The sequence below is a fragment of the Aethalodelphis obliquidens genome, unplaced genomic scaffold (assembly GCF_003676395.1).
Source record: "Aethalodelphis obliquidens isolate GAN/ISIS:26980383/991018 unplaced genomic scaffold, ASM367639v1 scaffold45, whole genome shotgun sequence".
Lineage (NCBI taxonomy): Eukaryota > Metazoa > Chordata > Mammalia > Artiodactyla > Delphinidae > Aethalodelphis > Aethalodelphis obliquidens.
Window position 1 is genome coordinate 1,878,777 of NW_020837989.1, and position 12,644 is coordinate 1,891,420.

The 12,644-nt window shown below is 41.2% G+C and overlaps 1 protein-coding gene across 2 annotated transcripts in view; it reads right to left on the minus strand.

Moving 5' to 3' along the window:
- ITK (IL2 inducible T cell kinase) overlaps window positions 1-12,644 on the minus strand; it is a 66,768-nt gene that overhangs the window by 12,396 nt on the left and 41,728 nt on the right. For both annotated transcript variants that reach the window (XM_027081439.1, XM_027081438.1), the window contains exons 8-11: window positions 11,323-11,377; window positions 2,619-2,701; window positions 1,442-1,575; window positions 979-1,053 (exon numbers count right to left, since the gene is read on the minus strand). In XM_027081439.1, the coding sequence (XP_026937240.1) occupies window positions 979-1,053; window positions 1,442-1,575; window positions 2,619-2,701; window positions 11,323-11,377 (347 nt within the window). The remainder of the gene's footprint in view (window positions 1-978; window positions 1,054-1,441; window positions 1,576-2,618; window positions 2,702-11,322; window positions 11,378-12,644) is intronic.

A 12,644-nucleotide genomic window follows, 5' to 3' on the forward strand; every position in this document is an offset into this window, starting at 1 on the left:
TTTAACTCTGATGCACAGTGAAGCTTGAGAACCACCAATCTAGAAGATATAAAATGAAAGGTACACCAGCCTTCTCGACCAGCACAGTTTGGACCAGGGGATGCAGGCAGAAAATCACAAGTGGGTGAAACGGTTCCATAGGACAAGAAGGAATAGTAGGGGGCTTCCCTGGTGGTGCAGTGGTTAGGAGTCCGCCTGCCGATGCAGGGGACACGGGTTCGTGCCCCGGTCCAGGAAGATCCCACATGCCGCGGAGCGGCTGGGCCCTTGAGCCATGGCTGCTGAGCCTGCGCGTCCGGAGCCTGTGCTCCGCAACGGGAGACGCCACAAGAGTGAGAGGCCCGCGTACCCCAAAAAAAAGAAAAAAAAAAAAAAGAGACCATGATCAAATATGTAGAAAAAATGTATAGAAAATCCTAAGTAACACTGTGTAACCATCACCACTATCTATCACAAAATTTTTTATAAAAAAAAAGAAGGAATAGTAGGGCCTATGGCCCTAGAGGTGCATGCCCTGCCTAAAAGCATTCAAAAAAATTTAACACAGTGCTATGCAGACAGACATTTCTGAATGCTGGTAGCTTACAGCACTTGCAATGGACCCACACCTAACAAACTAGACGATACAGAAGTTCTAGAAAATATGCAAGAACACAGTACTATAGCACTGGTTCCTAATATTTTTTTCTAATAGCATTTAGCAGAGTGCTCTGTACAAAGTAGGTGCTCAGTAAACACTTCATTGGTGAACTGTCATCTAAAACCAATAGACATTGATTCGACCTAGATAAATGTGCATACATATAGATGTAATCTTACACACATTGTAAATGTTCATTTGTGCACACCATCTCCAGAGATACAGTGTACCTGTTTAATGATCATTTTACATCTGGGGAAGTCCATTCAGAATTTACCCCAGACCTCTAGGGATGTGAGTTAGTGCAAATGAATAACATTCCCAAATGCACCGCTTACCATATCTCAGCCCTGCTGTGACCGGGGCTTTCTGCCTCCAGGAACTAACTGGATACCGGAGTCTAGTGACTAGGCCTGTGTTGATTACAAAGTGAAAGGCAGTCATTAGAGTTTTACCATAGCAACCATCCAAGTCAAATCACCAGGAAAAAATATAATCCAATGCAAAAGCTATTTTTATTCTGGAAAACAAATTCCAAAGCCCAATCACTGATATTACATCTTCCCTGAGAAGAGGTATAATGTCACAGGTGGGCAGGTGGTGAAATCGCATGATTCCAGCAGCAGAATTTGCTAATGAAGAATATGTAATATAATCAAATATTTGGCATACTTTTCTATTTGTATAGTTATTACTTATAGTCAGTTTGTCTGAGATGAAGAAACCCAGCTGGGTGTTTGTCACTTTTCTCCAAGTTCCCCTGTGAGGGTTCCCCCTCTGGCCTTGTCCCTTAGAACTCACCTCCTCCATTGTGTTGGTGATAATTGACGAGGAGAGGGATGGAATCAAACACGTACTTTTCAGCCACGTAATATCGCTTGGGGTTGTCATTTGTTTCTTTGATGTGATAGTGCTTTATACAGGGGTTGTTCTCACTTAAACAAATTAAACATAAATGCAGTGATTATTAAAAGGCAATGTTTAGAGACAGAAATGTCTACTGGTAGCAGATTCCTATTAGCTTTGTTTTTTGCCCTCTCACATGGATGGCAGATACATTTCAACTTGTGTATCAGTCTTGACAGGCTGGCCTTGGGTGCTGTATTAAGAAGGACTCTGAGGCTGCATCTGGACTCAGGATTGGTGCCATGATGGATTGGTGATGTTTCTTCCAAAACCTCAAAATGGACAATCGTCTTGTATGTGCTACATGTTTGCCTTCCCTGCTGTGTGGATTTAACTAATCTTCAGCATATGTTAAGGAAGCATCTTGGCCCCTTCGTACTTATTTGGCTTTGTATAGCAGAGTTAACATAGCAGCCCTGACTGCTATCCTTAGAAAGGGCTGCTTGCAAGATTGGGCCTTGGCTGGCTTCTGAGAACTTAGATTTCAGGAGGGCTCTCACCGTTCTCTAACTGATAAGGATGGCTCCCTATACCTACATTGTTTGTATAAACAACGTGGCTTATGCTCAATGCTTGCTTTTCTCCTGGGAGTCTGGAATTTTGCTCTGTGCTAGGCAGAGGGTACCCAGGTGACCAGCCCCCAGTGAAAGGATCTGTAAGGTTCTGGCATGTAGCAAGGACTCAATAAATGGTGGATAGTTTTATTAGCAGAGCCAGAACTAGAATTCATATTTTCTCGCTTGCAGTCAAACGTATCTTTTCTGTTATTCTTTGGATTAAATTATAAATGCATCAAATACAGGACCAGGTATTTATTTCTTTAGAGCTTTGCAATCAGGGATGCCAACTGGGAAGTCAACCTGGCATCCGGCCCTAGCTCTGTCACTTTCTAGGTAAGTGACTTCAGTTATGTTTTTAATCTCCCTAGCTTTGGTTTTCTCAGAGGGATCAGGAAAACACAGTATTTCTAGAGACTCCTCTACCTCTTGCACTGTCTGACATTCCTGTGTGTGGCTCATCACTCACCCATCTCAGGACTGTCTCTCCCCACTTTGCTGAGTTAGCATCATACCTTACGATGGCCTTGGTGAAAACAGACACAGTGTATGTCCCTGGAGTCCTGGAATCTCGTACCATGAAAGCTCCTTCTTTGCCCTGGAAGGGTTAGAAAGAATGGAAAATCAGCGATCCCAGGAAACCAGGCTCATGCATCCAGCTTCACTTTCTTGCCTGTGAAAGGAGGAAATACTGTAGGCCAGCTTGGCACAGAGCAGCCTTTCAGCTATAAAGGCTACTGTTTCATTCATTCATTCCAGAGACATTTCTTGAGCTCCTACCGTGGTTCCAAGACTATTCTAGTGATGACATTAACAGAAAACGGAGGCAAACAGACACAAGCTCTGCCCTCTTGGAGCTCATTACAGATATTGCCCAGCCCTCACCACAACATTGCAGTCTAGATGTCAATTTCCTGATGAGGATACTGAGTGCTGCAGAGCTGAAGTGACTCTCTCACGACCTACGAATATAGGTGGCAGACCTGGGATTTGAACCTTGAATGTGGCAGATGAGCAAAACCTTTGCTCATTCTGCTAGTCCGTGGTACCTCCATTCAACAAACGTTAGAAGCCATTTCTCTGTTCCCCACAAGGGCACAAAACTTCTGTCTTGGAAGCTTCATCAGTTTCTTAATGGGAATATATTTTGTAGGCCCTTTCTCAAGTGCTGATTTTGCTGCAGGGCAAAAGGAGAAAGAAAATGAAGCTGCTGGTTGCATGAGGGAAGTGGAGAGAAGGGGAAGGCCCCCACATATACCCTTCACCCCACTGACAATTTTGCCAGTGCTGATGAAATAAGTACTAACAAACAGGGAGACCAGTTTTTTCAGTCCTGGTAGGAACTTGAAAGTCTTAACACTGTTTTTTGAGTACTTTGTGTCTAAGGCTCTGTTCCTACCCACCTGTCAATCTGTGCTGGTGATATTTGCAAAATCTGTTGCTATGGTTTGCTTAACTTAGACACACTAAGGGCCATAAGTGAAAGCCAGAGAGAGAGGAACCTCGTGTGGTGGGCATACACTTGTTGTATATGGAGCAAAATATACACAGTTTAGAAGCTCTTCCACCCCCTAATCCCAAAGGTGGGTCCTCTACACATACAAATAATACACAGATGGCCATGCTAATTGTTTGCATCCTAGAATTTCAGGGTTAGAAAAGACCTTTTAGAAGAACCTAGAAAGGTTCTCTAGCCCAGGGTTATCCCAACCTCAGTACTATAGACGTTTGGGGGGCAGTAATTCTTTGTCATGGGGGCTGCCCTGTCATCATAGGATGTTTAGCAGCATCCCTGGCCTCTATCAACTGGCTGCCAGACATTGTCACATGTTCCCTGGGGGACAAAATCACCCCTGGTTGGGAACCACTGATCTGGCCTAACTCCCTAAACCCCTGTGCCCCAAACTGCTGGTAATCACAATCACTTGAAGAATCTAAAGCACAGAACAAGACAAAACAAAACGATGACTACGAGCAGTTTACCATGCTCCCCCCCCCTCCCACTGCCTCCCCATACCTACACACTTGGAATCTCCAGGACTGAGGCCCTGGGACCTGAACTTTTAAAAGGCTTATGGACATCCAGATTTGGTCTCCACTGACTCAACTGAAAATGCATTTCTTATTTATAACAGTCCTGAAGAGTAGTCCCTGTCGTCTGAAAGAGCACTAATAGTTAGAAAGTTCATCCTCATGTAGACACGTAACCTGCTTCCTCTGACTTGGCCCTAAACCCGCAGAGGGGAATTTGGGCGGGGACGGTTTGCCCTTACATCATTGTACATTCTTGCCAAACTTAGAGGTTACCACAACAACTTTGTGAGACTCCCCAAACTCTTCTTCTCCCTGCTGGGAGATTCAAGAGTCTATTTTGAAATTTGAGGGAAGCAGAGGGTAGGGGAGTTGGATGAAGGTGGTCAAAAGGTACACATTTCCAGTTATAAGATATATTCTGGGGATGTAATGTACAGCATGGTGACTGCAGTTAACAATACCATATTGTACATTTGAAAGTTGCTCAGAGTAGATCTTAAAAGTTCTCATCACAATAAAAAAAATTGCAACTATGTATAGAGATGGATGTTAACTAAAATTGTATTAATCATTTTACAATATATACATAAATCAAATCATTATGTGGCACACCTTCAAATTATACAGTGTTATGGGTCAATTATGTCTCACTAAAACTGGAAAAAGAAAGGAAGAAATTCAAAGCTGAAACCTGAGTCTTCAGGTCTCTGTTGTCCACCCTTGACCTTCCTTTCTCAAGGTCGTGAGCTAGGGCTGCCCTAGCTGTTGCCTGAAAGCGGGGAAAGAATTGAGGAAAATACAGAAAGCTGCTAGATTTCTTTTTCTAAGATGTCATAGTACTCTAGGACAGTCCTAGTATTCTTTGTACACACAGAATTTACTTTAATGATTTTGTATTTCACGAATTTTTTGAAATTTAAGAAAACGAGTTGTCAATCTTTCTGGACCAATAGTACAAACTTATGCCCATAGTTAGCCTCCCACATTCTCTACAGTGTGCTCTGTTCATGACCTTGGACATGGTGAGGACAACAGAGAACTAACCAGATTCTTATTTTTGTCTTCTCAGATATGAATGTAAACTGTTTATCCAGTGCAATAGTGAACACCCTTCTAACTTTTGCATGCAAATCACCCTTTTAAAAAACTTGATTTTCCAAAAATTAGATTTTCCCCCCTTTGGGGTCAGTAGTTTATTCAGTTTCTGAAGTAAAGGTGATCTATGTGACACCAAAAACTCCCAGATTAGTTCATTAGATTTTAAAATAGCTTTTGAAGCCTAATTTAGAAAACTTGAAATTCTCCTCTTTTAAGTGTACAAATCAGTGATTTTTATCAAAACCACAGAGTTGTATAACCATCACCAGAATATAATTTTAGAATATTTCATCACTCCCAAAAGACACCTCAGTACCATTTGCACCCCTGCCACACTAATATGACTTCTCTATAGATTTGCCTATTCTAGAAATTTCATGTAAATGAAATCATATAATATGTGGTCTCTTATGACTGGATTCTTACTCTTAGCATATTGTTTACAAGGTTCATCAAGTTGTAGCATGTATCAGTACTTCATTCCTTTTTATGGCTGCATAATATTCCGTGGTATGGATTACACCACATTTTGTTTAGCTATTCATCAATTGCTGGCCATTGGGGTTGTTTCAACCTTTGGCTGTTGTGAATAATGAATTTGTGTCTGGCTTCTTCTACTCAACATCATGTTTGTGATATTCATCCATGTATTACATGTACCATCACTTGTCTTCAAAATTCCTCCCCTTTTGCCAAATATCGAAGCTTTTGCTCTTGCCTCACTGAAATGTGATGGGTTAAGTTCAAGACAGGAAGAAACTAAACTTTAGTCGAGGCAGATATTATCTACATATGTAACTTATTCTAAAGGGAAGAAACATAGACCAAAAAGACCCCAAGTTTATCCACTATCTGTGAAGAAGGGAGTGGTAATGTCTCTTTTATTTAATCAAGAATGTTTTGTTGTTTTATTCTTTCAAAGAAACCATTATTATTATTTTTTAATTTGTGATTAGAGAGGGGCCCAACTGTTAACAAGAGTAAACTGATCCAAAGACATCAGACAAAGTAGAGGTAAAGTTTTCAGTCAGCTCTGCCGAGGACGGGAGGCTGGCAGAGCTCTTCCTCCATTGTAGTTGCTCTAGGTGGCATTCAGTGCTGGTGACAGGAAACTCTGGTTTAGGGCTGAGGCAGCACAGGGTTCTGAGGAAAAGGAGGCATCCGGCATGTGCCTTATCACCTACTTCCTGCAAGGGGCTCAGAGGAAGTCACAACCACCAAGAACGGTGGAGTCTAAAGGGTCTCTGCTCCTGTCATCGCCATGCATAGGGGCACTGATCTGTGCAACGCAGCCAGGGTAGGTCGGGGAGGGGGCTTGTTCCCACGGGATATAGTCAAGGTCTCACTTTACCTTTCACTATTTTATCTAGAAAAATAAAGATGTAACAATAGAAAAAAAAATCATGCCAAGGGGGTAAAATACACGGATGGGAAGTATAGGGATGGGAGAATAGAACTTAACTCATATATTCCCTTACTAACTGTGTGTGCGTGCATGTGTGTATGTGTGTGTGTGCGTGTGCGTGTGTGTGTGTCTATGAAGAAGGGTCCCTGCTCTAGTCCAGGCTATGCCACTGATTTACACTCAGTTTACTCCCCTGTAGCACAAAGGGGATGGACCAGATGTTCTTTAAAAGGAATTCTAACTCAGTCTATAATTCTGTCAATACAGATGTTTCCTGATTAAATGTAGGAGCTTCAGTTTTCTCAGTTGTAAAATGACTTTTGCAAGATGGTTGGGAGAATTAAAGTATATAAAACAGTTCCTGGAATATAATACCAGAACAAGGACTATTGGGGCTATCATTAGATGCTATGGTATACCATCTGTTTGAAGTATTAATGCCATTGTCTGCTTTCATCTGAGACATGTTGACTGTTAGGAATTTACTCCTTTCTTTCTGTCCATATGATTTGAAGGGCACCTTACAGAAGATAATCTTGCTGCACAGGGTAGGTTATTGTGAAAAAGATGGACTGATAACCTATAGCTTGTTCACACTGCATTATAATTTAAGAGTGTCTCTGACAGATAGCCACTCTTCATTCTGGAGGTGGTTCTTTTCTTGAAAAAATCCTCGTATGGAGTCAGTACCGTATCTTTAATAACATCTTAGAATCATGGAAATATAATAAACCAATGTCTTAGATAAGGCTTCTGCCCAAAATTCAGGCCACCCAACGTATGCAATGCCGTACCTGCTTGCAAGGAATTTACCCTCTACCTAAATGTGTTACGACAGAAGAGAGACTGCTGAGGTCTGAGGCTGAAAACAAAGCCACTGGAGATGACATGACGTTGCACCACAAGGGTTCAAAGGTGTGGAAAACCCACATTCCACAGCTTGTGGGAGGGAAAGCATGAGTGGTTTCTTAGAGGAGGTGCTATCCGAAGAACTGATAGGACACAATAGGAGATATTTTCTGTGGTTCCCAAACTTGGGTAAGACCCAGAATCACCTGGGTACCACTTCCTAAGGTTCTGACTGGTGAGGGCTGGAGTACTGGAATTTGTATTTTTTAAAAGCTCCCCAATGATGCTCATGATTAGCCAGCTTCTCCTACAGCATATTTGTTAATTTAAAAACACTTCTTAAGTATTTGCTGTATTCATTCACTCAATAAATATTCATTGAGCAGCTACGTTATCATAGGTACAGTTCTGGGGTCCTGTGTACAGCAGGAACAAGGTAAAGTGTTTATATTCTAGTGGAGAAATATGCATGGGGCAGTATATCAGGAGATTTCATTAATAAAAATAAAATAAATCCATTTTTGGTCAATAATAATGAATCAATCAATCTTTTAAGGGTCCTATAATTGTTAGATAAGGACACACTAAATTCACCCCTGAAACAGCTGATGAAAAGCTGATGTTTCAAAAATCATACAATATAGGGACCCACTGAAGTTTGCCCTTATATTACCTAAGAAGGCAAAGAGGATTTGGTGAAGTAGTCTAGAATATTAATAAGGAGGAATGTTTCAACTGCGCTAGCAAGTATTTGTGTCTCCAAAGAACTGCTATAAAATAGAAATCATCTTTTGCTAATCATTAATGTGGGCTGTTTTAGGTGTTCCATGGGCAATACTTCATTAACCAATGTGGGATTGAAAATAACAAAACTGCACTTGTTTAAACTCAGTATAATTCTTATTTAATTATAAGTTCTTTTTGGTTAATTTAATAATTTATTATGTTATCCAGTAACATAGGTGCTGAGTGGGCCACATATGCATCACAAGTTTGACTTGAAAAAATATAGATTCCCACAAACTAACCCTGGAGAGTCTGATTCTGTAGGTCTGGGCTTGGGGTCTGGAAGTCTGTAGTTTTAAAAATTTCCCAGTGATTCTAATGTGTGATATTGGGAACCACAGGAAATAATTAAGTGTGGAGTCGAGGTGGAACCAAGGAGAAACCAGAGTCTAGTAATGACTCAGCTTAATTCCTCTTCCTCCATGAAATCTTTCTAATTCTTCTAGAATATTCTCAGAACTCTGAGGCCACTGAAAGCCTGCTCCATATGCTCAGTTTTTCTTAGATTATCCTCTGTTTCTTCAGAGTTTATCTTGTTTCTCAATAGAGTCTAAAGCTTATTGAGATCAAAGACCTTGTCTCAAGTATCTCTATGAGCTTAGATCTGTGCTCAGCAACATGGTAAGGTATGTGAGTTTATACTGAGAAATCCTAATAAATGAAATGGTGCAGACGTCATAAAGGCAACAGATGCTGATGGAGACGGCTGACATCATACAGACTGCCTGTTTTGCATCTGTCACTGGTAAACACAAATAGTCTTTTGGAAAATCCACAAACAACTGGACTTGCCCTCTTTGATGAGAACAAAACTGCCCAAGGGCAGAGCATCTCACCTTGTCCTCTTTGCCAGCTGCCTGCTCACTGGCAACTTAACCAAAGGAGAAAAAGTTCACTGCTCCAAAATATGACTGTGGGCTCTCTTCCCGTCTCAATTTCCTCTTACAGAAATTATATGTTTGCCTTTGATAGAATGAATCAATCTATCATCAGTTTCCCTTGTGCAAAAGTAAATAGTATATTAATCAACTATATGCCTTTAGATTATTCTTTGACAATATTCATCATCCCTCCACCTTCCCATCGCAGACTTTCATTCCCTACCTGATATCTTCCCAGGTCTCCTCTAAGCTCACCTCTAGCCACTGTCCAAACTGGTAATGCTTACCGGTTTGGGTGATCAACTGTCCCAGTTTGTCTGGGACTGAGGTGTGGGGGCTCTGGGGCCATAGGACTCTCAGTTTTAAAACTGGAACAGTTCCAGGCAAACCAGGATGAGTTGGTCACTCCAGCTTCATTCCATCCAGGAGAGGTTTGCAGTTTAATATTCTTAAAGATAGGAAATACCTTCAAACCATAACTGGGAAATGGCAGGAACATGAAATGGCAGGAACAGGGCTAGCATTTTGGCACGGAGAGACTGATGCCTCCATCAACCCAGGCCTACTGTTTACTAGTCTCACTGGTGAGGCTTGTGTTGGGCGCGGGTCACTAACATCATTTGAATATTAGATTCACCTGGAGAGATTTTCCTCTAAATTACTAATGCCTGGACCCTACCCACTAGAGGTTTTCTTCTTTTTTAACATCTTTATTGGAGTATAGTTGCTTTACAATAGTGTGTTAGTTTCTGCTGTATAACAAAGTGAATCAGCTATACGTATACATATATCCCCATATCCCCTCCCTCTTGCGTCTCCCTCCCACCCTCCCTAGCCCACCCCTCTAGCCCACTAGAGATTTTGATTTAATGAATCTGGGCTGGGACCTGGGCATTGGTATTTTGAAAATGTTTCCCAGGTGATTTTAATGTGCAGACAGGCCTGCGAACCACTGCTCTAAGCAAATACGCTGATAAATTGATTGATTTCCTTGTAGAAAGCTTTCTCTCAATACCTGCATGCATTGGGTTTCTCTGCAAGGGCCCTAAATGTACAATTTTCTGTGCTACTTTAAGTGTGGTGTATGGATGGGTGCCAGTTAGCAAATTGTTACTAAAAATTGAGAGTAAGCATTTAGAATCTTTTTATAGCAATCAGACAGAGTAATTTTATGTCTAATGAATCTAATACTCATAAAAAAATTGGACTTGCATTTTTTTATGTCTTTGCTTCTTATTTTTGCTTTTTATTTTTTCTGATAATTCATTTTTATTGTATTTTACAAAATGTAAGTCTGTGACAGATTGGGAATTAAAAACCAACCACAAAAAGTAGTCCATCACCACGGGTACTTTGAGAGGCACTGTTTTAGAATCACAAATGACCTTCTGATCCAGGAAGAGAAGGTTTTACCTTGCATGCCAGGCAATTGATGGCAGCTTCCTGGAGCACTGTGTTGAGAAGGATCCCAAAGCCATGGACTCTGATCAACTGTGTCGGCCACAGGGCCAGGAGCAGAGAGTGGCAGTATGAGTCTGGGTAATTGTCATCCCTGATTCAGTCCAGTACTCCTCTTGTACTCATTGAGAAACCGAGGCCCAGAAGGAAGAGAGATGTTTCCGAAGTCACACACTGAGTTGGAGCCAGAGCAGTGGCCAGGACCCAGTACTTTCCTCACCACACCATGCCTTCTCTCCCTTAATCCTGACACCCTTGTGTAAGCTCAGTCCCGCTCCCGACACCGTATGGCTCTCAAGAAGAACGGTTGCGTGAAAAATGAGTTAAAACAAGTGGTGCATTTCCTCTATATCCGCACACAGCCCAACCAGGCGGAATCTGAGGCACAGGCACTCCTGACCCAGCCAGAGACGCAGGCAAGGAAGACCAGCAGCACAGCTCCCCAGGGCCGGCCATCACGGCCCGAAAGACCACCCACGGAAGCTGTGGTCATGGTCACACGTGAACACCAAGGCCTTTGATCCTCTCCAGGTTTCTTATACTGATGTATGCTAACCCTGTGAACCCCCAGAATACTTTTACCAGACATGGACACCACTGTGAATCCACTATGTCAACTCACTGCATTAGCACAAACCACAGCATGGCTGAAAAAAAGTAACACAATTCAGTTTATTTGAAGTTAAAAGACAGTTTAAGGAGACTTACTGTGTCCAGAAGAAGTTTCTCGGCTTTGTCTCGGCTGATACTCTTATTGTACCACCTGAAAGCAGGAAAATGTCATAGATCAATGACATTTTGAAAAACGTCATTATTTACTTACAAAAGAAAATGAATGCCAGAAAGTTTTTTGTTCTTTTTGTTTCTACCAATGCTTTCAAACTCAAAAGCAAAAGCATGAACCATTTCCAGGTAATAAAATGTTTAATTGGAACAAATGAACCAGAATCGGTGAAATGTTGATAATTGTTGAAGCTGGGTTTGGGGTACATGGAGGTTCATTATATTTTTCTCTCTACTTTTGTGCACGTTGGAAATTTTCCACATTAAAATTTTAGAAAACATTTATCTTCTCTATTTTGTAAGTCAGTGGGTGGTTATTAGCAGGATGACGCTAGGGCAGCTATAAAAATTTAATATAAATTTGAAAGTGTAGCAAATATCCTTTTAAAACAATTGTAGTATTTTCCTCTGTAAGACTGGTTTTCAAGATCTTCTGCAAAATAATTACATTTTTTTCCCAGCTGCACAAAAGCTCTTGCACAAATGACATTGACAGTGTCTCATAAGGCTAGTTTATCTTTGTAAAAAATGCAAATGTAGAAAAACCTTACGCATCCCTGTTATTCCTTGTCAAAGGAATGCTAAATTTATTTGCTGAAAAAACTAAAAAAATTTAATGGGGCTTCCCTGGTGGTGCAGTGGTTGAGAGTCCGCCTGCCGATGCAGGGGACACGGGTTCGTGCCCCGGTCCGGGAGGATCCCACATGCCGCGGAGCGGCTAGGGCCGTGAGCCATGGCCGCTGAGCCTGCGCGTCCGGACCCTGTGCTGCGCAACAGGAGAGGACATAACAGTGAGAGGCCCGCGTACCGCAAAAAAAAAAAAAAATTTAATGGATGTAATCTGCTAAAAGTAAGATAAACATTCACATATTTTCTACTTTTACAAAGCGAACTAAGCTGAGATTGAGCTTCAAAGTTGGTTTAAAAGGAAAATGTGTCATGGGGTTCATGTGATGACACGATATTGTTTAATTTTGTGTTTCTGATTTTATCATACAGCTGTTTTAATTTCTTAAGATTTCTGGCTAATTTTCTCAGGATAAGTGTCTCATTTCTTCTCTGGAGAAGTTTTAAAATCAAATTTTCTATAAGCAATTTGAATAATAGATTAAATGTATAAATAAAAAAAGAAAGTAAAGATACTTCTTGATTTTTGCTACCAAAGAATAGATCTTAACCTGAAATAATTCATGTCAGACACCTTTAGGAACCAATGCAGTGTGAAGGAATGATTTGGATAATGGGGA